This window comes from Euprymna scolopes, chromosome 28 (genome assembly GCF_053919585.1).
Source record: "Euprymna scolopes isolate OS-2025 chromosome 28, ASM5391958v1, whole genome shotgun sequence".
Taxonomy (NCBI): domain Eukaryota; kingdom Metazoa; phylum Mollusca; class Cephalopoda; order Sepiida; family Sepiolidae; genus Euprymna; species Euprymna scolopes.
In genome coordinates, this window is record NC_136509.1 from 95,702,287 (window position 1) to 95,727,789 (window position 25,503).

The following is a 25,503-nucleotide window of genomic DNA, read 5'->3' on the forward strand; positions in this document are numbered from 1 at the left end:
CTCCTTTTCTCTTCGTAAACTTGTGCCATTAACAATCATCAATGCTTATAGGAGCTAAATTCAAGTAAAACCAATGGTATCTACTTAATTGTCATGTTGCAACAATGAACATATCCAAAAATTATGAAAAGTGGGAGGGGGGGGCGACCTTTCCTGGTCATAAAATATGCTTAAATATATTTGTATTCATGCAGATTTCATATTTTATTATTACAGAGCCAATTCCCTATTGAATTATATATATATCTATCTATCTATATATATATTTAAATAAAAAATGACTTGGGTGTCATCACCTAGAATCAAAATCAAAACATTTAGTGCTCCAGCCATATTCCTTACCGTTTGAGCTATCAACAAATAGATAAGATTTGAATTTGCATATGCACAAAAGTACAGAAATATGCCGGCAATTTGAAATGGACATTCTGCATTTCAACTTGCCAACATATTTTTGTATGCATTATTCATCCATCCAAACAAAGATTTTATTCATTATAAAACCATCCTAGGTGTACAATTATTATTTCCTGTTCAGTATTATGTGACCAGCAGTTTAAGAGTTTATCAGTTAAATATTTACAGACACACATATGTCTATAGTTTTATTTATATAGGAAATAGTTTTCAAAGACAATTAATAAAAATTGAGTTTTGCTAAAAAAAAAAAAAATAATAATAAATATGGACATTTTGAATCGTAACAAAGGAGGTAATTATTTTCTGAAAATTATAAACATCTTAGGTCAATTTATCAGAACTCCATTACTGCTAATGGTCTACAAAAAACATTTTCATTAATAATTCATATTTTACCTTATCGTTTTTCATAATTTTTGGATATGTTTATTACTGTGACATGACAATTAAGTAAATCTGATTGGTTTTACTTGAAATTCAATATTTTGATTTTTAAATTTTGCTTTATAAGAGCACCTAATATTTTTTTTTTATTTAGTCATTTTTAAATTAGGTTACTATTTTTTAGTGAAATTGTAAATAATTTCAAATTTCATGTATGATTTTGTATATTTCTATGCATATGAAAAAATAAAAGCCATTTGTTAATATTGTGGGCTTAAAGTCCTTTGAAAACTTTAGTGTAAGAAATTCTGATCAAAATTTGTTTTTATCCATGATTTTTACATTGTCTAAATCTAATTTTTATTATTATCAATTGCTATTAAAAGAAAAGCTTGATGTCCAATGCCTTATGAATCATATTACGAAAATTCAATGTGTTAACTGTTGAAATGAATTTTATATGTTACAGTTGTGCTGCCATGTCAATTTTGTAGATTTTTTCAAGAAGTAATGAAATTTTGCCTCATACTGGTTTGTTTTAATAATTATAGCTTTTATTATGATTTTTTTAAATTATTTACCACAAGATGACAATTCATGTGTGAGGATTTTTCACTTGTTCAAAGTTTACATTTAGTTATGCACTAAAAATTGGATTTGGACCAAGAGCACACAAGATGCTAGATATTTTAATTCCTAACATAATTTGAACGGTCATCATCAGCAAATTGAGCTACTAACTTGAATTTAATGTCATTGTTCATGCTTTGTAAATACCTGCTTAGTTTTTTTAAATTTTTTTACAAGGGAGTCACCATTTATCAGGGCCCAAGGGCCACTTGAAGATAAGGTTAAATGAGTGTACTGTGGTCACCAGGACAACAGCGTAGTAACAGTTAGTAGTGGAAATAGAGTAGAAATTAATTATTTAGGGGAACAGCTCAACAAGAAGTTGTTACATTGGACTTGAAGAAGGCTATATTGTAACCATATAAAATGGTTTTAGATATAATGAAAACAAAATTTTGGTTTTAGATATCAACGTTTGCAGAGTTGACCATCCATTAACCCTTTACTGACAGAATTTTTCCATGTAATAAATAATTTTTTTATCATGAATTTCTGTTCTTCGTGACTAAAGGGAAAAGGATAGGGGGGGAGGATCACCAAAAATGCTGAACTATGCATAGACCTGTACTTTGAAGACCAGTTGGGCTGACAAGCCATCAGAGTAAGAAATATTTCCTTTACAGGTGTTTTTGAAAGGCAGTTGCGAGTACAACTTGCCAGTAAAGGGTTAATCAATTAATAGACATTGAATATATAATTTGAAATGAATTTTTTCTTTTTTTTAATGTTTTCAAATATTTTTGCCAATGTTTAAACTTATTTCATTTTATAATTATTGTTTTCATTCTGATTAAATTTTCATTTACCAAAAAGTGACATGATACATTTGTAAGAATTTTTCGCTTGTAAAGTCCACATTCTTAGTTATATATTAGAAATTGAACCCTGAACCAATAATGTGGTGGCAAATTTTCTAATTTCCAACAAACTTTAAATGGTCATAATTCGGAGGCTACTTTCTTTTTTTTTCTTGGAGTCACCGCTGATTGAGGCTTGAAAGCCACTCAAGAATAAGAACTAATGAATGTTAGGTAGACGGTGAGACAACACTGATGATCAGTAATCGTGGAACTTAGGAAAGGCTTAATTATTTAAGAGGACGGCTCAACTAAAATTTGTTTATATTGAACCAGAAAATAGTAACGTTATAATCAGCTGGGAAGCAATCTTGCGGCATTGTGTTCCACAGGCGGACAGTTCTGTTCATGGGATTTCTGTTTAATTTTAGACACAGATGGAGAGTGAGCAGAATTGTTGATGGTTGTTGTAGGTAGACGAGTATTTGTTGCAAAAATTTTACAGAATTTGAACCATAGATTAATGTATTGCTGAAATAAATTTATTTAATGTAAAGATCTATATGCGGATATTTAAATTTTTTTTTTTTTTAGATATAATGAAAATAAAATTTAGGTTTGGGAAACTTAGAAATTTTACAGACAATAAAGATTCTAAGAAGAGTTTGATACTTATTTAGAATTACTCTTATAAAATTGATAGAAAAATCGGCACTTCTACACTATCAGAACAAATTTTATAGTCAATAAATGGAGTTTTCAGATAAAAACAATGGTTTCTACTGATTTTTTTTGTCAATTCTAATAAATTATAATGCTAGTTTCCAAATTATGTAATCAAAATTACCTGAATATTACTGAATTATTTAAAAAAAACAACTTTAATTGTGTTAGCAGGTGAAAAATTGTGACCATCTTGTTTTTATAAAATAAATTGAAACGGAAAATTAACTCTTTTTTTGAACTCTCCTGTGTCTTACTTGAGCAAATACGATAGTTTTCTTGAAATCCCATTTTCTATTTTCTTTAATACATAATTTTCTACCTTAGCGCTTTTCGTAATTTTTTGGATATAATCATCTTAAAAATATGAGGAATATGTAGACACGATTGTTTTCATGTGAAATTCAGTTTTATGATTTCTGAAATTTCGTTTTGATAGTGTAGAAGCACCGAAAAATCTTTATGGTACACATACTCGTCACAGGACAAAAGTTGTAACATTGCAGTTACAAACAGACAATAGAAAATAAATAAAAATCTTTATGGTGCACATACTTATCACAGGACAAAAGTTGTAACATTGCAGTTACAAACAGACAATAGAAAATAAATAAAAAATCTAGGCCGGCATTTTTTTTTTTTTTCTTTTTTAACAAAATTATTCATTACCGTTACTTTCAGAACCACTTAAAAAGTCTCTCGCTGCCATTTTAGCGTGGCACGTGTTTCTTTCTTCCAACCGTATCCTGGGTTCAGCCAACCCATTCTTGTCTTCGACTTTACATGTCCATTTTCTTTGACGTCCACTTTTTCTTCTCTCTCAAGCATGTAGTGAATTTTTTTTTTCTTTTTTCTTGCGCACACTTCTTAATTTGCATATGCGTTTTTTTGGCTGCTGCTGCTAATCTCTTTGTTGCTACTGATACTTTTCTATGTGCTCATATGCAATATGTTAAAAAATGTCATCTACCAAAAATCACAAATTGACCATGTAGTTTTTTTAAACTTAGGAAATGAAAATTTACAATTTTAATACTAAATTGTATCTATTATAAGCTTGATTTTGATCAAAATAATTCAAATTGAAATGTCTTCTTATACATCATGACCGATCAAAACACTGTCTCACTTAGTCATAAAATTTGATTTTCTAAGTAACAACCAAAAAAATAAAAAAAAATAAATAAAAAAAGTACTCAATCAATTTACGCAATTTTTGAATATGATATCTTTTGTCCTGTTACGAGCATGTACGTGATAAAGATTTTTGTGTATTTTTGTTTTTTAATTTTTTTTTTTTTTTTTTTTTTTTTTTTACAAAGGCATCACCACATTATCAAGGCCCAGAGGCCACTCAAGGATAAGGGTTAAAGAGTGTACAGTAGAAATTGGTCAATATAGTAATCATTAGTAATGAAAATTTGGTAAATTTAATAACTTATATGGAACGGCTCATCAAGAACTTATTTACTTTAGACTTGAACACAACCATATTGTAGTCAGCCGGAAAGCAGGAAAACGGAAGACAATTCCACAGGCGTGCAGTTCTAAGAAAGAAGCTTTGTTCATGGAATCTACGTTTAGGTTTAGCCACAGATAAAGAGTGGGGGAAATTATTGATAGTGTTTACAGCTAGACGAGTGTTTCTTGTGAAAGTTTGGCGAGGGGGGACCAAAGATTGAAGCTCATTTGAACACTTTCCATGAAAATAACGATACATCAGAGACAAACTCGCAACATCTCTTCTGTGAGATAGCGGTTGCAAGGAGGAGAAAAGGACATCTCCTACGAGGCTACGAAGTCTATTTTGAACTCTATCAAGGCAGGACAAGTCCTTTCTAGCAGCTCCTGCCCAGATGTGGCAACAGTATTCCATCCTTGGACGTACCTGGCTCTTATATAGGTAGAGAATAGCATCAGCAGTGAGATATCTACTGGATCGATAGAAAGATCCCACCATTTTTCCAGCGGCCTTGGCAACAGATTTGATATACGTGTTCCATTTAAGATCAGGAGTAATGGTCAAGCCCAGAAGCTTGTCAAAACTTGAGGCCTCCTGAAGACGAGAGCCATTCATTTCAATTGATGACAAATGTGGATTAGAATGTTGATGATGTAAAGAGAGAAGCTTGGTTTTAGATGCATTAAAAGTAACCAGCCACTCCTTTCCCCATTGTACTACGTGCTCAAGATCAGAGGAGAGAGAATTGGAGAGAACTTGGTCGTTTACTGTCTTAGATGTGGTACCATAAATGGTAGTGTCGTCAGCATAAATGTCTACAAATGATGTAAGGATATGATTTGGAAGATCATTAATGTAGATCAGGAAAAGAGTTGGGCCCAGGATGGATCCCTGAGGGACACCGGCATTAATACTGTGAGCTTCTGATTTTTGCCCCTCAACTACTACTCTTATGAACCTATCAGAAAGAAATGATTTAATAATTGAGAAGACTTTTCCAGCTATACCATAGCTAGCGATCTTATGAAGTAAACCTTTATGCCATACCCTATCAAAGGCTTTAGATATGTCAAGAGCAATTGCTCTAGAAAGATTGCCACCGTCGAGAGATTTGCTAATCCTATGCGATATAACTGTAAGGACATCTGCTGTAGATCTAGCAGAACGGAAACCATATTGAGTGTCACTAAGAAGGTTATTTTTGTTGAGATGTTTGATTACTTTTGTATTTAACACAGATTCTAGCAACTTACTCATGACGCACAGGAGACTTATTGGCCTGTACTGAGAGGGGGATGAGCGATCACCTGAATTCTTAAATACAGGGCATACTGATGAGGTTTTCCAGGGAGATGGGAAACTATTCTCCTTAAGACAACGTTTAAACAGTTTTGTAAGTATGGGCGCTAATTCAGGTTGAAGTTTTTTGAGTACTATAATTGGAATACCATCAGGGCCAGTTGCTTTACTGGAATCAAGGTTTTTGATTAGCTTTGCAACATCACGTACAGATATACGTATATCACATAGCGTGTTTTCTGATACAGGAGGAAATATTGGGGGTTGGCGGTCTTGGTCGCAAAGGGTAGAATTTGCTGCAAAGTTCTTGACAAAGAGTTTGGCTTTGTCTGATGCTGACGAGATTACCTCAGGTCCATTGATAATAGTTGGGATGGAGCACACGCTTCTGTTCAGGATTCTGTTTGCTATTTGCCAAAACTGGTGGGAACCAAGCCGCTGCTCAGCTACTTTGGACTTAACAGATTGAGCATACAACTCTCTTGCGTTCCTTATTACTCTCTTACAATGGTTGCTGGCAGTCCTGAAAACGGCTTTAGTTTCCATACATCTATTACGTTTGAAGCAGTGGAAAAAGTGATTTCTGTGCGCAATGGCAGCAGCACATTCTGGAGAGAACCATGGCTGGCTGTTAGGTTTTTTCTGAAACTTTTTAGAGGGTATGAAATGGTCAATACCTACAATTAACCATTCAGTTAGGTCTAATACTATAGAGGACACATCCTTTTTAAACATGGAATGCAGAGGTAGATCAGATATAAATGTACGGAAGCTATCCCAGTCAGCCTTAGTGTATCGATATACTGTACGATGAAGAGGTACATCTGGGGACTTATTACATTTCATTTTTATCTTAATTGATACAACAGAGTGGTCGGAAGATCCAAGAGGCGACAGAACAGAAACTGAACATAGTTCAGGGCAAGTTGTGAGAAAAAGGTCTAGTAGGCTCGCATACTGGCCATCATTATCGGGCACACGGGTAGGTTCCTGAACAATCTGAGTGAGGTCATAGGCAATGGAGAAATCATGACAGAACCTCCCCTCATCATCGGTCTTGTTTGAGTGGGTCAACCATTCAACGTTGTGAACATTGAAGTCTCCACATACGTGAATGTTAGCTGAAGGATAAGTAGAAAGGACTTGGTCAATTTTCTCAGATATGCTTTGAAAGATAGTAACTCCACTGTTGTGGGGGCGATAGAGAGTAAATATAAATGCAGTAGTGTGAGCTAAAGCAACCCGGAAGCACATATAGGGTAAGTTAGGATCTTCCCTGGAGATGTCCCTCCCACATGGAAAGCTATCTTTAATATAGGCACATATTCCATGCCCATGGCGATCTTGGGGGTCAGATTTAGAAGTTAAGTTAGAGTATCCTGAAATTGCAAACTCATCTAGGGAAATAGCCTGTCCAATGCCAGTTTCACTTAAAAATAAAAGGTCTGGTTTAGTCTCCTGTAATTGGGTTTCAACCTCTGGAAGGTTAGAACGAAGACCCCTGATGTTGGAGAAGGAGACATGGTAGTAGGGGTCTACGTTGGAAGTTGGGGAACCGGGTTTAATCGTGTATTTTTTCTTGAAACTTGTCATGATGAAATTTTGGAATTTGTGGACTAGGTCGACAGATTTACTTAGAGCAGGACAGAGAGGGGAAATTAAGAGAGAAAAAGAAACGAAGAATTTTTTTTTTTTATTTGTAGTTAATGATAAGGTAAAGCCGTAACAATTACCCACTAGTATGGCATCGAGAGGCCCCACCAGAAGCTACTGCATGGTCCAGAATCCATTCACCAAATGGCAATACAGCAGCCCCAGTACTTTGCACCTGCTGATAGGACAGCCTCCTTAGTGGTTAATCCAAGGTTCGGGTCCCTGACTATCAGGCGGATAACGTCAGCCCAGACAAAACGTTTACCTCCAGCACCCTTACTAGTGACATGGCTACAAGGATAGACATAGAAACAGAAAATTTCCGCCATGTAATTCTAACTAAGCACCTAAAATTTAAACTTTAAAAACTAAATTTAAAAAATGTCTTTTTTCTTTTTAAAGATTTTATTAAAAAAAAAAAAATTCTCATTATTGAAATTTCTTTTTTCTTTTTAAAGATTTCATTAAAAAAAAAAAAAAAAAAAGAGCAACATTTACATTTGTTGACACTCACCTAATATATTTCGTGTAGCATCCGTTTCATTATCCGATTCTGATAATTCCATGTCGACAGCCTCTGTATTATCTGCTTGCGTCTCAATATCGGGCGGAGGAGTGCTGCTGGGTGATGGTGCATCTGGTGTGGGAGAAGGCATTGGGCTGGGTGGGTCAGGTAAGGTCAACTTCAGTTCGTCCAATTTCTTCTTTACAATGGCTACTCTCGAACCAAAATTTTTATACGCCTGAAATATTAAAGCAATGAATCACATTGTCGTGCAAAGAGATGAGAAGTAGATAACCTAGCATAAAATATTGTCCTTGATTCTGATAACTCACAATTCATACAATGCACTGGACGAATGACAGTTACTTCTAGGAATAAACACTAAGAGACTGCTTGGATGTTAGATTGCATCTCCCAAGTCATCATCCGAGACAATGCCATATTCATTAACGACATTTCAGAATTACTAGAGTTGAGACAATTAACTGGAACCGGAATTGGCCTCCTAGATCTCCAGATCTCACACCCTATGATTTTTTTTTTTTTTTGCAGAGATTTGTGAAACAACTGGTCTATGTGCCTCCCATTCTAAGAGACATGGATTAGCTGAAACAACCATTGACAATGCAATACTGGACGCGTTTGGCAAGAATTGGACTATTGGCTGGATGTGTGTTCACATTGAACATCTTTGAACATTCCATGTAAAACTTGAGATTACAAGTTTTCTGAATATAACAGATACGATTTTATATCCTTAATAGTTCTCGAGATATTCAATGTCAAAATGTGTCCAAGACTTTTAGAACACCTTATATTCATATCAAAATATGTCTTGCTACAAACACTATAAATAATTTTATTTATTTTCTCTCTATAGCAGAAAACTAAACGAAACTTCCATTAGCAGATTTTTATTTGAAGAACCACCTGCCTGTGGAACACATTATCACAGGTTTGCTTCTCAGCTGACAACAAGACTTGTTTTTAAGTCTAATATTAAATTCTTGTTCAACAATCCTCTAAAATAAATGGCATGGAAAATCTACTACTGGCCTTCATTTTGTTGAATTAGGAAGGGTTCGTTTTTTTTTATTATCACTTTTGAAAATTTTGCAGAGAATCTTAGTGTTGTAAGTGATGAACATGGCGAGAGATTGCATCAGGATATTTCAGTGATGGAGAAACGTTTTAAAATAACAATGGAACCCTGGCATGTTGGCAGACAACTGCTGGAATATTAAGAGATGATGACACTCAACACAAGAGGGTTAAGAGAGCAAATGTTGTTTAAACTGACAATTCTGTGTTTTTCATTCATAATCAATAATAATAAAATATGATTTAAAGTACATGAAAACGGTGCTTAATCTAGCGAAATAGATGTCAGATTTAGTCTCAGGATTTTTTTTCTTCCACTAAAACAGATTGCATGTGGCATGTAATTTTTTCAACCAATGTTATTAGACATAGGAACATAAAATTTGTTGCACAGTGTTATTAGACATAGGAACATAAAATTTGTTGCAGTGTTTTAGATATAGGAACATGAAATTTGTTGCAGTTTTATTAGACATAGGAACATGAAATTTGTTGCAGTTTTATTAGACATAGGAACATGAAATTTGTTGGATAGTGTAATCAGACTGCAGTTTCAGCTATTGTCCCAACTTGCGAGACTCATTATTTCTTATCCTTGGGTAGATTTTGTGTCTTGATAAATAGTGACTCAGTGTAAATAAAAAAATACAAAAGAAATGATGCTTCTCTATTATAATAACGAAAAAATATTGAATTTCAAGTGAAACAAATGGTACCTACGTAATTACCGGGTCCCAAATAGTAACATATCAAAAAATTACGAAAAACAATAATGTAGAAAAATAATTATTAATGAACAAAGAAGTTTGTGAAATAAAGCAAAATCACTATGTTAAGGTTACTAAAAAAAAGTTGACAAGGGAGACAATTAAGTTCTGTTGCTGATGTCAAGTGACACACATAATTTAAAATGTCAGACAAATTTTATTCCTCAAATAAACTTTATCGGAAACTTACATAATAATTATGTAGATACCATTTGTATTACTTAAAATTCAATATTTTTTTCATTATTACCATATAGAAAAAAAAAAAAAAAAAAAAAAAAAAAAAATTGTCCAACACCAGCAATTTTTTTTTTTAATAAGGTGTTCTTTACTTACATTAGCCACAATTTTTGCTTCTCTGTACTGGTCCTCATAAAAAAGTTCGCTCTGTTCCAACATCGTTATCATCACAGTTCGATGGTCAATTTCCTTCTGTAAACTCACAACATAATCGTCAAGTTTGATACAAGCGTCTTCGAATTGCCGAGAGAATTCTTTACCATGGGCCCGATCTGAAAACCAGCAAAAAGAAAAGAAATAATTCTTCTAACTTCAAAAACATGTTTAGAAAAATAAATACGGTCATAGTTCCAGTTCATTAAATACCAGTTCTTTTAGAATTCCATTTAGTGAATGGCGTTTGGATTAGATTGGATTGTTCGAATTACTATTTTCATAGAGTTTCAAACGATGTAATCCACAACTTTCTTCAGGTGTGAATCTTTATGTTGAAATTTGAAATCTGTATGGAATTTCAAAGTTAATGTTTTATTTAATCAATCTTTCACAAAAAACACCCGTCTAGCTGAATCCACTGTGAAAAATTTCCCCCACTCTTTATCTGTGCCTAAGTCAAAACGTGGATTCCATGAACAAAGCTTCTTTCTTAGAACTGCACGCCTGTGGAACTCTGTTCCATCTGCCTGCTTCCCACCTGACTACAACTTGGATGTCTTCAAGTCCAATGTTAACAAATTCCTAATGAACCGCCCCTCAAGTAAACACTTCATCAAATCTCCACACTAACTTACTGTACTTGCAATAACCCTTATCCCTGGGTGGCTTCTGGGCCTTGATAAGTGGTGACCACCGTGTAAGGGATAAGGGTTATTGCAAGTACAGTATGTTAGTGTGGAGATTTGATGAAGTGTTTACTTAAGGGGGCGGTTCATTAGGAATTTATTTATTAGTGTTTATGACGTTTGAGAAAATATATGCACATTTAACGTGTTTTTATGGTAATCAAGAAAAAATAATTTTATAGTTAAATATTTAGATATTTATAAAGAATCGGAATCTGTAATTGTATCAGAATCAGGAATTTAGAACGGAATCGGTAATTGTATCGGAATCGGAAAAAAATATTTGAATCATCCCATCACACTAGTAAAGATGTTAACATTTACTTCCATGAATTAAATAGTTCAGTTTTGTTTTATTGTAAATGTAGAAAAGAATAACGAGAAGACTCGGAAACAGTGAAATGGATAATATATTAACAGAAATACAGACAAGTATGTTAGCTTAGTGGAAACTCCACTCAACTAGAGGACAAGAAATGTTACGACTCTCAGATCCAGATTGACTGAGAAGCAGAACCTGCTAACCAAAAATGACATCGGGAATAGTCCATCGTCAGAATCTGTAGGAGGTGTCACCCCCAAAAAGTTTTAAATTCTATATAGGTTTATGGTTTGAGGTTAGATTGGCCGAAACATAAAAAGAACAATCAAGATCAGAATGGTAATCGAAATCATCAATCTTCATCTCAAACATTCTGAAACATGATGTTTTTTTTTTTAAATTTTTTGTGATGTAGATGAACGATTAGTATTATTTGAATTGTTATCCTCATCTTGTATGTTATTTTTACAATATTCCAGTCAAAGTAACCTCCGACATCTTTCAGAAAATCTGAACCGAATTTTGAACGGAACCATTTATTAAAGCTAACCCTTACAAAGTTCTGTTCAAAACTGCATAAAGATTCAAGCGTTGAAATAGGTGCACCTGAGGACGGTCGACGGTCGCATCAGCTGAAATGTGAGAACAACATCCAAGATGAGAACAGGAGTCGTAATAATTAAAAAAATACATGAAACAATGTTGTCTATACTATTAAACTAGCAAGGAGACCCAACGTTGCCCGGGACTGAATTCAGATCAATGATTATTCCACACTTCTAATACTTTTATTGTTATTGAAATTGGTGAAATCACTAATTTTTTTTTCAATTAAATCAATTAATTGCTTGCTCTAGTTGGGAACCCACCATGGTGCATCGGAGAGAAGCTTTACATGCCTCCAAACAGTGACTTAGTCCACAATGCATTGTAGTTTACATTGCACTGTAGAGAACCTATTGCTGATTAAATTTGTTGATGAAATTATTTTTATATAATGCCTCCACTTAAAGTTTAAAATGCAAAAGTCAAGTATCATGGTTTAATTGTACTCTCATCAGAAACTTTCATTTCGAACATGCCCTTGTCTTATCAAAGAACTTAGTGCTGACTTTATATCCTGAGCCCTTCAGCTTGTGTGGTGATAAAAACCCCTGAAATGCACTCGTGATGTAGGGCTGTCTAAGGGTGTTAATTTTGGTTGAAATTGGACTGTTCCTCCTTTAATCAGATTTATTCAATTACCGATTTTTAATACTTATCAGTCATTCTGATACAATACCTATTTAAGAACACTCCCAGACATATAAAGTATGTTTGTGTGAAATTTCAAAATAATTGGCCCAGCTGTTTTGGAGTCTATAGGGAACAAAGACATGTGTGCAGACAAAGTGCCTTTTATATATAAGGAGAGATAATAAAACATTTTTGGAACATTAAAAAATGTGATTGGTGAGACTAATTGTTCACGTTAAAATTTTTATCCATGCTTGAATAAACATGGGTTCAAAAAATGTAGAATCGCAATGTTATGCAATTACTTTGTTGTGAACCAAAAGAGTTGATGCACCATAACATGAACACGCAAAGAACTACAAGATGGAACGATAAAATTGTCACCTTAGAAAAGACAGGATTCCATTTCCGTTTGATGAAAACCAGTTTTCTTTTTTTGCTACAGACCATCTGCTAGTTGGCCAATTGTGTACAAATCCCCTGAGTGATAGGACCCTTCTATCATGTCTGAAACTGACAAAACGTTCAACGTACAACTCATGCTTTCTACCAATCAAGGTTATGACAACAGGACCATTGCCAGTACCCTCAAAATGTATCGCTGGATTGCCACGAATAACAGCAACATGCCCAGGGTAATAAAAACAAAGTTTCCAGCCACAGTTATGGTCTTTGGTGTGGTTTCAAGGGAGGGCCATATCATGCCACCTCACATCTTTGAATTTGGTTTGAAAGTCAACACCAAAGTGTACCTGAGAGTGATGATCTCCTGGTGAAATCAGGTGGCTACTGGCAGACCCTGGGTGTGGCAGCAGAACTCAGTGCTGGCCCACAAGTCCAAAGAGACCCAGGCTAGGCTTCAGAAGGAGTGCTACAACTTTGTACCCTTCTCTCACTGACCTGAACCCACTGGACTACTTCGGTCATACGTCGAGAACATCACCAACATGACCTCCCACAATACCAAAGCCAGCCTGATCACCGCCATTCGGCGAGCATTTGCCAAGCATCCGCTGGCACTTATGGAAAAGGCATACTCCCAGTTCCAAACCTGTATTGAGGTGGTGATTGAGGTTGAAGGTGGCTACATTGAATAGATGTCAGCTCTATTAGATAATCAAGTTACCTGAATTGACTTTTTTGATAGAAGTTTTAAAATAAAGCTGTAGTGTTGTTTTCTTCAGAGCAACAACTTTATTGTTCCATCCTTTATTAACAAGCTTTAAACTTTACTATGTATGAATTCAACTTTATATATTGCACAGCTGGAATATGATGTGGTACCTTGCAAAGGAAGCCAAGAAATTTATACAGACATGATATCTAAAAGAAAACGGTGGCTTCACGAGAACCAGAAAGAGAAGCAAAATAAAATGGCTTAGGTAAACAAGCGGCACCGAAATGAGTTTACAAAAGGCAAAATAAATAACATTGCACAATGCAACACATCCATTAAAATTAATAACATTGCACAATGCAACACACCCATTAAAATAATCGGCTAAGTTTTTATGCAGACACTTATCAATGGGTGAATCGTAAATAAAAGAATGTTGTTTTTTTTTAACTCATGCAAATTGTAAAGATGGAGTTCTATGGGCGTGAACAGATACAATTAATTAAGCCGAAACATTTACCAATTACTCAGCACCGATCAAGTTTCAAGATCATTATAAGAAAAGAAATGCTTCTGTATGAAAATACAAAGATTAACACCGACGATAAACTCGATTCAACTATAAAGAATTCATTTAAAATAGGAGATCACCAGCCATATTTCATTCTAAGATCATGTGAATGAACTTAAAAATAGTATGGTTTAATTTTAATCACAAATATTAACTCTAACAGAAAACAATGCTTTTTTTTAATATAATAGATATACCGACTATTGTTGAGACAATCGTAATCAGAATTGGGCATCGAAACTTTTTAGGGTGTATTTTCTGATGCCAAAAAATGATTACTTTAATTATCTTTTTTTTTTTCTTTTAATTTTGTTTAAAACAAAATCTTTTACCGATAGTAGAAATAATAAAATAATAAATATTTATTAACTTTAAATTACCAGTAAAAGTAAAATTTAAAGACCCCCCCCCCCGTTAAATATTTAGAGATTTATAAAGAATTGGATTCGGTAACTGTATCGGAATCATGAATTTAGCACAGAATCGGTAATTGTATTGGAATCAGGAAAAATATTGGAATCGTTACATCACTAACTCAGCATTGGCCAAAAGGGGTAAAAGAAAAAAATGATTGAATTGTTTTTTTTTGGGGAAAAAAAAAAAAAAAAAAAAAAAAAAATGGAAATTAATGTTGGTGACTAATTTTATAAACAAAATATTTTGTGAAATAGGAATTTCTTTGCTTATTTAGATTCGCACTTATTTAGGAAAACAAAAATAAAGAAAATCTTTATGGCGTACCTACTTGTCATGGCATGAAGATGTTATATTCCCAAAAATCACTAAAATTGATCAAGTATTTAAGAAAATCAAATTTTACGATTTTTACTGATTAAGTATTTTTAGCAGTCATTGTAAGCCCTTGATTCTGGGGAGCTTGTTAAGGGGGAGGTAACCAGGGATGGATTTTAAATTCATTCAAATATGGCGACTGATTTCTCTTGCATTGAGCAAGTCATAAAATTTGATTTTCTTCAAAAATAAATAAAAAGCTACTTGATCAAATTATGTGATTCCTGGAATATGCCATAACTATTTTTAGAAAGAATAGTTTAAACAAAATGACTAACAATAAAAACAAAAACAAAAATAGATATTACAAGCCAAAAAAGTATTAATAATTCCAAAAGTTATGAAGAAAATCTGGTAGCTTGCGCCAAAATCAAATTCAGTTAACTTCTATTCTCAGTTATTTTGTCCAACTTAACATAATCAAGCTGTTAAAAATATGTTCTATTTATCTTTTTACTAGTTTTAAACTACATCATACAAGCTGAATGTTGACAATTTTCTTTGAATATGGACAAAACTGTAAACAATTTAATTACAAAACAATGAGTTTTTATATAGACCCACATCGAAACAAACGCCACCAAAATTCACAACCCTTTCTGCAATCCAATCATATCTCATACAAATAAACTTCAATTTAATCCTGACTTGTCCACCAAGTTTCAATCATAAATGTTCAACAGTCTTTGTTTTATTGCTATTCAATAATATGGAGGGAGATCGGATTTAGTGATTGTTTCGTTTATAGAAGGTGTGATCCCAAATGTTTTAAACTCAGAAGATGATAAACCCTACCCAGACTTTTATCTGTTAGATTATCTCAATGATAATGTCGATCCAAACAATCCTTAGATCATTCACGAACTGAAAAAATCAGATGTCAAAAAAAGAAGCGCATCTGAGTTATTGACATTTTTTAAATGTTCAAATATATTTTATGATAGCCGATGTATCCAGCATTGCCAATATTAAACATAACATAATTCTTAAAACAAAAAAATGAATTTAAAAAAAAAAAAAAAAACGGAAAGAAAGTGAGATATATGCATGCGAGTATTGTTTTTTTCTAAACAGTTCACGTCATGTAAGTAAAAAAAAAAAAAAAAAAAGAAATACTTGAGTTGAGATCGAAACCAAAACCTAAAGACAGTGAGTCAAGTACGATAACCGTTAGGCCAGAGAGACATGATCTTTAAAAGTTGTTTTCAAACCTACTAATTCTTAACATAAGGAATCTGTCATGTGAATGATCCACGCATGTGCATTTGTGAAACAGTTGACAAACAGGTAAAAATATGATGACCCGCAAGCACCAATTTTTCAATTTTGACCTCTTAGCAATCCTTTTTTTTATGGATCAAAAAGGTTTCCATATGTCGTAATACCCGGCTTTAGTTAAGCATTGCACTTTTTTGTTTACAAAGCTATTTGAGGAAAGTGACATCAGACAAATTTTTGCATGCGGATAACCAAAACTGTATATAATGTATATTTTTCTAAGCAAATATAAAAATAAAAGTTTCATTCAAACAGTCTTTATTTGAACTTTTATAACAAAACTAGCATGGGTGCCCGGCATTGCCAGGGCGCCCGGCATTGCCAGGGTGTTTGGAGGTGTGTTGAGCAAAAAAAAAAAAAAACAGGTAGCAAGCAGGTAGGCTCGAACCTGTACCACAAAGGAGAAAAAGAATGGGGGGGGGGGAGTGACGTCTTTGCCCTTGCATCCATTGCCAAACTATGACTTTCGAAAATATCAGCAAAAAAAGCGACCCTCCCTGTAGAAAAGTTAATGTTTTTAGCCAATTTTTCGACATTTGTCGTCCGAAGGGCCAAGCTTTCAAAACGATACCGATCCCATGAAAATCAATCGAAAGTTTTAGGCAGGCATACATACATAGATTTAAAAAGACAGGTGAGATTTATATTATAGATTATAATCTTTATAATAAAAATATGTTTATGAACTGTTTTTTTTTTTAATTACTTTTATAATATACATTATGGACTATTTTTCAAACATCAGGTGTTAGTAATTTTTTTTTTTTTTTTTTTACATCAAACATAATTGAATTATGAATTAAATATTCATGAACTGTTTTTTATTAAATATATTTATGGACTGTTTTTTATTAAATATATTTATGGACTGTTTTTTATTAAATATATTTATGGACTGTTTTTTATTAAATATATTTATGGACTGTTTTTTATTAAATATATTTATGGACTGTTTCTTATTAAATATATTTATGGACTGTTTCTTATTAAATATATTTATGGACTGTTTTTTATTAAATATATTTATGGACTGTTTTTTATTAAATATATTTATGGACTGTTTTTTATTAAATATATTTATGGACTGTTTTTTTATTAAATATATTTATGGACTGTTTTTTTATTAAATATATTTATGGACTGCTTTTTATAAATATATTTATGGACTGTTTTTTTAAATATATTTATGAACTGTTTTTTAATATATTTATGAACTGTTTTTTTAACATATTCATGAACTGTTTTTTTAAATATATTTATGAACTTTTTTAAAAATATATTTATGAACTTTTTTTTTATATATTTATGAACTTTATTTTAATATATTTATGAACTTTTTTTAAATATATTTATGAACTGCATTCTTTTTAATATATTTATGAACTGCATTCTTTTTAATATATTTATGAACTGCATTCTTTTTAATATATTTAGGAACTGCATTCTTTTTAATATATTCATGAACTGTTTTTTTAACATATTCATGAACTGTTTTTTTTAATATATTCATGAACTGTTTTTTTTTAAATATATTCATGAACTGTTTTTTTTAAATATATTTATGAACTGTTTTTTAATATAATCATGAACTGTTAATATATTCATGAACTGTTTTAAATATATTTATGAACTGTTTTTTTTAAATATATTTATGAACTGTTTTTAACATATTTATGAACTGTTTTTAAATGTATTTATGAACTGTTTTTTTAACATATTTATGAACTGTTTTTTTTATATATTCATGAACTGTTTTTTTTTATATATTATGAACTGCATTTTTTTTAATATATTCATGAACTGCATTATTTTTTTAATCAAACATAAAAATAGAACTTTTATAATAAAATATATATTATAAACTGTTTTTCAAACATCAGGTGTTGTTAATTTTATAAATAATAAAACATAAAAATAGAACTTATTTACACTTTTTTTAAAAAGAATCTTTTCAAAATAATTGTCTTTGATTGGAACGCCCATTAAAAGTTATTTTATATATATATATATATAACTCAAATGACCTTGTAACGGGTGTTGTAACTGAACATCCAGTTTACAACTTCCCGTTGCACATGCATATATAAAGAAATAATCAACGGCACAATAAAATGTATTGTTTTACTGTGTACGTTTTCAGCGTCCCAATTGTTTTTGTTTTTTTTCTTTTTGCGTTTAAATTATCCAAATAAACAATTGTTAATACTTTCTGCATTTTTTTTTACATCGTTCATTTCCGTATTACGTTTAAGTTATTTTAACGTAATTTTCTTACAAATAAATCTACTTTAACCCGTTGACAACCATAAGAGCATTTTACAACCGCGATTTACCCACCGCCTTCATTTTTTTTTTAAATTTATTCTCCAGTTTTTAATACACCTTTCTTAAAAAATATTCATACATTTTCTTCTACACTACCAACATAAATAAATAACTTCGAAAATGTGTTTTTTTAATTTGCGTTACAAATAATTAATACAATAAAACATTGTTTTACTGTGTACGTTTTCAGCATCCCACTTGTCTTTTTGTTTTTTCGCGTTTAAATTAAAAGATATATCAAAATTTGAATTTAACTTTAAGTATCATGGTATCTGTTCAGTGCACATTTACCTATAAGTATGGCAAACCACTTATAATTCAATGGTTGTAGGTTTTTTCTTTTTCGAAAATAAACAATTATAAACAGAACGACTCATAGAAATCTATCTATATTCTTTTTTCATTTTAATATTCTTTCATAGAAATGTTTCTGTTATGTCACAAAAAATTATTTTCTTTATGTCACAAGTGTCACGTTCATACATTAATTCCATAGCTAATATAACATAATGACCCAACGGGTCACAGGTAGTCTAGTATATATATATTAGTGATCTGGTAAGGCCACAGGAGAGACAACCACAGCAGCAATACTGAAGCTGCCTGCCAGGACACTATGTAGGCAAATTTTGGGCATATTTTATTGGTTTGAAAATATAGGTTCTTTTATACCAATTATCATAAAATTTTAACCATAGAATAGTATTATAATATTCAAAAAGCCTGCAAATTTTCATGTAGTTTCGTCCCATAAAACCAAAGATATATTTCAATATTCAATTTGGCTACCAGTATAGACATATTTATAGATATACCACGTTTTAATTTTACAAGTTCCAAATCTCAGCGACATATTTTATTGGTTTGAAAATATAGGTTCTTTTATACCAATTATCATAAAATTTTAACCATAGAATAGTATTATAATATTCAAAAAGCCTGCAAATTTTCATGTAGTTTCGTCCCATAAAACCAAAGATATATTTCAATATTCAATTTGGCTACCAGTATAGACATATTTATAGATATACCACGTTTTAATTTTACAAGTTCCAAATCTCAGCGACTATTGATCAGAATTTAACAAATAACAGCTTGTTGAAAAAGTAATGACCTGAATTGTGTAGCGGGCTATGTGACGTTTGCCCTTAAAGTCGGACATTAAGGGGATCATCCATCATCCAGAGCCTATTTTTGACACTTTTTACAGCCATAAAATGATTTAATCATAGTCATTTGTTTTTCTAGTTTTGCATATGAATTACAAAATATTTGATATTTCCCCAAAACCTCTGGCCTTGATGGAGGGGAGATTGCTATAGTCTCAAATGATCTGAAATAACAGCAAAGCGAGACTTGGTTCCAAATGTTTCTCATTTGTTATATCTCTCCTTTTTGTGTATAAGGATTATTTGATACTAGAAATGTTTATAATCGTACCCTATTTCCAAAAGAGGGGAGTATAACATATGAAAAATATTTGGAATCAAGTCTCCCCTTGCTGTTATTTCAGATCATTTGAAACCATAGCAGCAAGTTTTAGGCTCCCCTCCATCAAAGCCAGAGGTTTTGGAGAAATATATATGAAAAAAAATCTCATTACATTTTACTATTGGAAAAAAAAAAAAAATAAAGTTCATATTTTTTAAGCAGAACTTCATTGAAAAAAAAAACAACAGTTCATAAGTATATTTAAAAAAAAAAAAAAAAAAAATAGTTTATATATTAGAAAAAAAAGTTCATAATTTTTTATTTTAAACAAAATCTCATTGGAAAAAAAAACAGTTCATAAATATATTTAAAAAAAAAACAAACAAAAAAACAGTTCATAAATATATAAAAAAAAAAAAAAAACACAAGTCATAAATTTTTTTAAAACAAAATCTTATTGGAAAAAAAAAAAATCCAGTTATATACATATATATATATATATATATATATATATATATACACACACACATTATATCTGCACAAAACAGTTCATAAACATTTTTTGTTATAAAAATTCAAATAAAGACTGAATAAAATTTATATTTTATATTTGCTTAAAAAAAAAAAAAAAAGATACATTACATATAGTTTTGGTCATCCATACCAAAAAATTTGTCTCACGTCACTTCCACCAAATGGCTTTGTAAACAAAAAAGTGTGATGCTTAACTAGAACCGAATACCCTATATACCAAATTTCAAGTCTGTGGATAAAAAATTTGTTGAGTATATAGGTTGAAAAGTTGTCCTCACACTCACTTTCATAGATACATAGATGACTGAATTGTCAGAAAGACTGTAAATTTTATTAACACTTAAGTTGCATGGTGGGGGAGGGTTGTTACTCGACCACATTAGTTTTGATTGCTTGCAACATTTTCTTTCATTCGACATGACTTTCAACTTTCAATTAAGAATTTCAATTTTAACATTTGAGCCACAGATATCATAGGACTATATTTATAATTAGGACTACTTAGCATTGCCTGGAAATGAATAAGTGTACACTTGCTTCCAACTCCGACTAATACCATTTTTATGCTTTTTTTTTTTTTTTAGATGACAGCAAGAAACATAGGTTGACAGTCTGAAGACCTTGGCAACATAAAAAATAATGAGCAACAATGAATTCATGAATGCTTTGAGAGAGAGAGAGAGCCATAGCCATCAATACCTGTATCAGGCAGTTTAATGAATAAATAATTTTCATTGGTTCAAGAGAAATAAATTTTAAAGTATAGCACTTTCTTATTTTTTTTTTTTTTTTCTTTTTCTTTTCTATAATTTCCAATTTTCATTTAGGGAAAATAAATTAAAAAAAATATGGCAAGAGTTTGTTGATTTCTTCTTTTTTTTTCTCTGACTACAAAGGAAGTAATATTAGAGTATTTTTTATTTATCACTAGCATGGGTACCTGGCGTTGCTCGGGTGTTGAGAGGTGGTATAGTAAGGCTATTGAACAACCAAACCCCAGCCCTTAAAAACAATGAATCTTTGTTTCAATCAAAATAGCAGTGTGTACTCATGTGACCGCAAAAAAAAAAAAAAAAGCCACAGTAGCCATGTTTGAACCTATAATGCAAAAGAGGAAAAGGAGATGAAAAAAACAAACACGTTAGCCGTCTCGCCCATGACACACTTATCGGGCCTTCGAAAAAAAACATCTTTTAAACGTACATTGAGATCGCTAGGCATGAATGACTTGCAAAAATATTGACGCAAAAACTGACCTCTCCTTGCAAAAAGCAGCCCAGTTGACGGTCAAAGAATTAATGTTTTGGGCCAATTTTTAGATGTTTGCCATCCAAGAGATTGATCTTTCTAACGATACCAATTTTGTCAGTGTTCGTTGTGAGTGTCGAAAGTTTTTGGCTGACATGCAAACACACACACACACACACACACACACACACACACACACTTTACCATTTATATAATAGACTAGTGGAGGTACCCAGCATTGCCCGAGTGTGGAGATGGTATAGTAAGGCTATTGAACAACCCAAACCTACCAAAAAAATGTTTCAATCGATCAAGTACTCACATGAGTGCAAAGAAAAAAAAAAAAAAAAAATGTACCCCCTCAAAAAAAAAACAAAAAAAAAAAACAGAAAAATTAGCAGCAGTCAGGCTCAAACCTGTAACACTAAAAGGAAAAGGAGGTGAAAAAAGGAAAAGCTTTAGTCATCTGTCCCAAGGTGCACTTAACACGTTATGGGCCCTCAAAATAACGCCTTTAAGACATCATGTCAAAGTAAAAACAATAGTAAACTAAAATAATCAGGGGCAACCCAAAGGCTCGCTCTTCATTAGAGGTGTGGGGGAGCGTACCACTCCTTTCCAAGGATTACACCACTTACCCTTGATCGCCACCGTATAATACAGAGTGTTAAGCAAGGGATCCTCAAGAACTATTTTTAAGTCTTTGGTAGGAGTTTACTGAAGATTCCTTGCTTTTCCAGCTAGTTAGCAAACACTGTCACCATTATGCTAAATGGAGAAGTCAAAAAACAGCATAAAAAGGTAAATATTTCATGTTGACTAAGTATTTAAACTGAAATTAATTCTGTGTCATTTTAAAAACTTAAAGAAATAGAATTAATTAAAAAAGAAAGCGATGTTTATTTTATAAATTTAAAATTGAAAGCCATTCTTTGGAATAGAGAATTTCTTTGTGTAATAATTTGTCCCACTAAGAAATTGTATTCTAATAAAAATGAATAACTTAAGACAATATGTACATTTGTCCATATCCTGTTCAGGCTATAAAGGAGGTAGACACAACAAACGTAGGTCCGGGGTGGGGGTGGGGGGTTGAAAGTACTGAATCATAGTTTGTAAATTGATAAGGCAAGAATTGGTGAGGGGAGAGGGAGTAGAGAATTGGCAGCAAGGTTATTCTACAGACTTCTCCCAACAACATGTTCTTTGCTTTTTGGAATTAGAAAAAGAGAAAAACAGAAAAAAAAAAAAGAAACTGGAAATCAGAAAGACTTAATAGAAACCTTTTTTTTTTCAGTTTTTAATCACAACTAGGCATATCCATGATCCATTGGGTCACAACCACTCTTTATTCTGCTTTAATTTCATTCAATAATTCACAAATTGTGACATACCTTTTAAGAAATTCTTCTCTCATAACTAAAAATAACATTTTTTTTTTTCATTTTTATACTAGCAGGGCATTTTTATTTTTTCATTTCTATACTAGCATTGCCCTTGTGCCCCCACGACGTAAATACCCTCGACAAACCTGACAAGCAGCTAAATCCCAGCCCTACACAGTGGAGATCCCTAGATGTAGGAGAGCTTTCTACTCCAGTAGTTCCTTCCCCAGAACTGCTAGATTTTGGAATTCCATTCCAACTCCCTGCTTTCTCAACTGTACTGACATGCAGAAGTTCAAGTGTAACGTGAACCGACATCTTACTGCCCAACTCCCTACATAGTACTCCAGTAGCTTATGTCCCTGATAGTAGCCCCCTACATCAAAGTGGCGATGTGTCTTGTTTGGGGTGAAAATGTAATGTAAAAAAAAAATCTAACATGTTTCTATTAAAACTTTTATCACTACATCTCTTTCTCCCTACCCTCTCTTTAACTCCTTCTTTTTCTTTTGCCCAGCCCATTCCTCTCTAGCTGGACACACACAACTCTCCTTTATATAACAGATTCCTCTTGGAATGAGTTAGCATTTTTTTTTTCTAAATAATATATAATACCATTGGAAACAGATAAATTATGATGACCCCCTCCCAAGTACCAATTCTTTCAATTTTGACCCCTTAGCAACTGTTTTTCTGGATGAAAACCAATTAGAAAGTTTTCCACATGTCTGAATACCCTTTATACAAAATTTCAAGTCCATAGATGAAAAATTTGCTGAGTATATAGGTTGAGAGTTGTCCTCACACACTGAGTAGATGGTATCATGACAAACGAATCTATATTACATTATTCCTCCTCTCCCATAAAAGGAGGTGGTAATGCATTGGAGAATTGTTTTATAACATATGATAACCACCCCTGTAAAGGAGCAGGTAATGTCAGAGGGGCTGGTATGACTATAGAACAAATATTACACTATATTTCCTCCTTCCCTTTAATAAAAGGTAATCCCTGGGAGAATGGTAATCATGAGCACAGAACAGATACTACACTCCTATATTACAACCTCTCTGAATTGAGCATTAAAAAATGGTACAATTTAATAAAGTATGAGGGCCATTCCAAAAGTAAAACCTCCTCATTTTTAAACTCAAAAGTTTAGGGGCTATGAAAACGGAAGTGGTACCATTAAAACAAGCAACCTTTTGTGCTCCAGAATTTATTTTGGTATTTATTTTTCAAGAATACCCAGCGTAGTATAAATACCCACAACCTCCCCATGTTAAGAACGGCTTTTGGGATTGGAGGTGTTTATACTCTGCTGAGTACTCTCGTAAAAAAATACCATTATTTTTCTATAAAGTCACCGTCATTCTCAATGAACTTTTGCGAAAAAAATCTATGACACATCACTGCTTCTGACAAATTCTGCTTTTTTAGAGTCTCACATTGTTGATTATTTTTTTTTTTTCTACATAGGCATAACCAATTATGAAGGCCCAGAGGCCACTCGAGGATAAGGGTTAAAGAATGTACAGTAGTCAATTGGACAATATAGTAATCATTAGTAATGGAAATTCGGTAAATTTGTTAACTTAAGTGGAACGGTACATCAAGAACTTGTTTACATTGGACTTGAAAACAACCATATTATAGTCAGCTGGAAAGCAGACAAACGGAAGAGAGTTCCACAGGCGTGCAGTTCTAAGAAAGAAACTTTGTTCATGGAATCTATGTTTAGGTTTAGGCACAGATAAAGAGTGGGGGAAATTATTGATAGTGTTTTCAGCTAGACGAGTGTTTCTCGTGAAAATTTGTTGAGGGGGACCATAGATTGGAGCTCAAACGAGCACTTGCCATGAAAATAACAATAAAGCAGAGACAGACTCGCAACATATCTTCTATGAGAAAGAGATTGCAGGGAAGAGAAAAGGACATCCCCTATGAGTCTACAAAGTCTATTTTGAACTCTGTCAAGGCAGGATAAGTCCTTTCTAGCAGCTCCTGTCCAGATGTGGCAACAGTACTCCATCTGTGGATGTACCTGGCTCTTATATAGATAGAGAATTGCATCAGCAGTGAGATATCTACTGAATCGATAGAAGGATCCCACCATTTTTCCAGCAGCCTTGGCAACGGATTTGATGTATGTGTTCCATTTCAGATCAGGAGTAAAGGTCAAGCCCAGAAGCTTGTCAAAACATGAATCCTTTCCAAGAGCCATTCATTTCAATTGATGCCAGATGGGGATCAGAGTAATGGTGATGTAAAGATAGAAGCTGCAACAGAGAGAGAGGAAACTTTCAGGTTAAGAATGCATATGCTCAGTTAGCAGAACAATGCAATTTGCAATTCACCCTGATCCATTTGAGTTGAATAAAAAATAGGAGACATTACTTTGGGAACACCTCTTGTATTATAGTTTCAGCTTTAAGCAAAC

At 32.6% G+C, this 25,503-nt stretch overlaps 1 protein-coding gene across 5 annotated transcripts in view; it reads right to left on the reverse strand.

Annotated features, from left to right (window-relative positions):
• The window catches only part of LOC145249741 (uncharacterized), a 216,958-nt gene that overhangs the window by 64,483 nt on the left and 126,972 nt on the right, over positions 1 to 25,503 (reverse strand). For all 5 annotated transcript variants that reach the window (XM_080111652.1, XM_080111649.1, XM_080111653.1 and 2 more), the window contains exons 7-8: positions 10,078 to 10,253; positions 7,883 to 8,111 (exon numbers count right to left, since the gene is read on the reverse strand). In XM_080111652.1, coding sequence (XP_079967778.1) covers positions 7,883 to 8,111; positions 10,078 to 10,253 — 405 coding nt within the window. The remainder of the gene's footprint in view (positions 1 to 7,882; positions 8,112 to 10,077; positions 10,254 to 25,503) is intronic.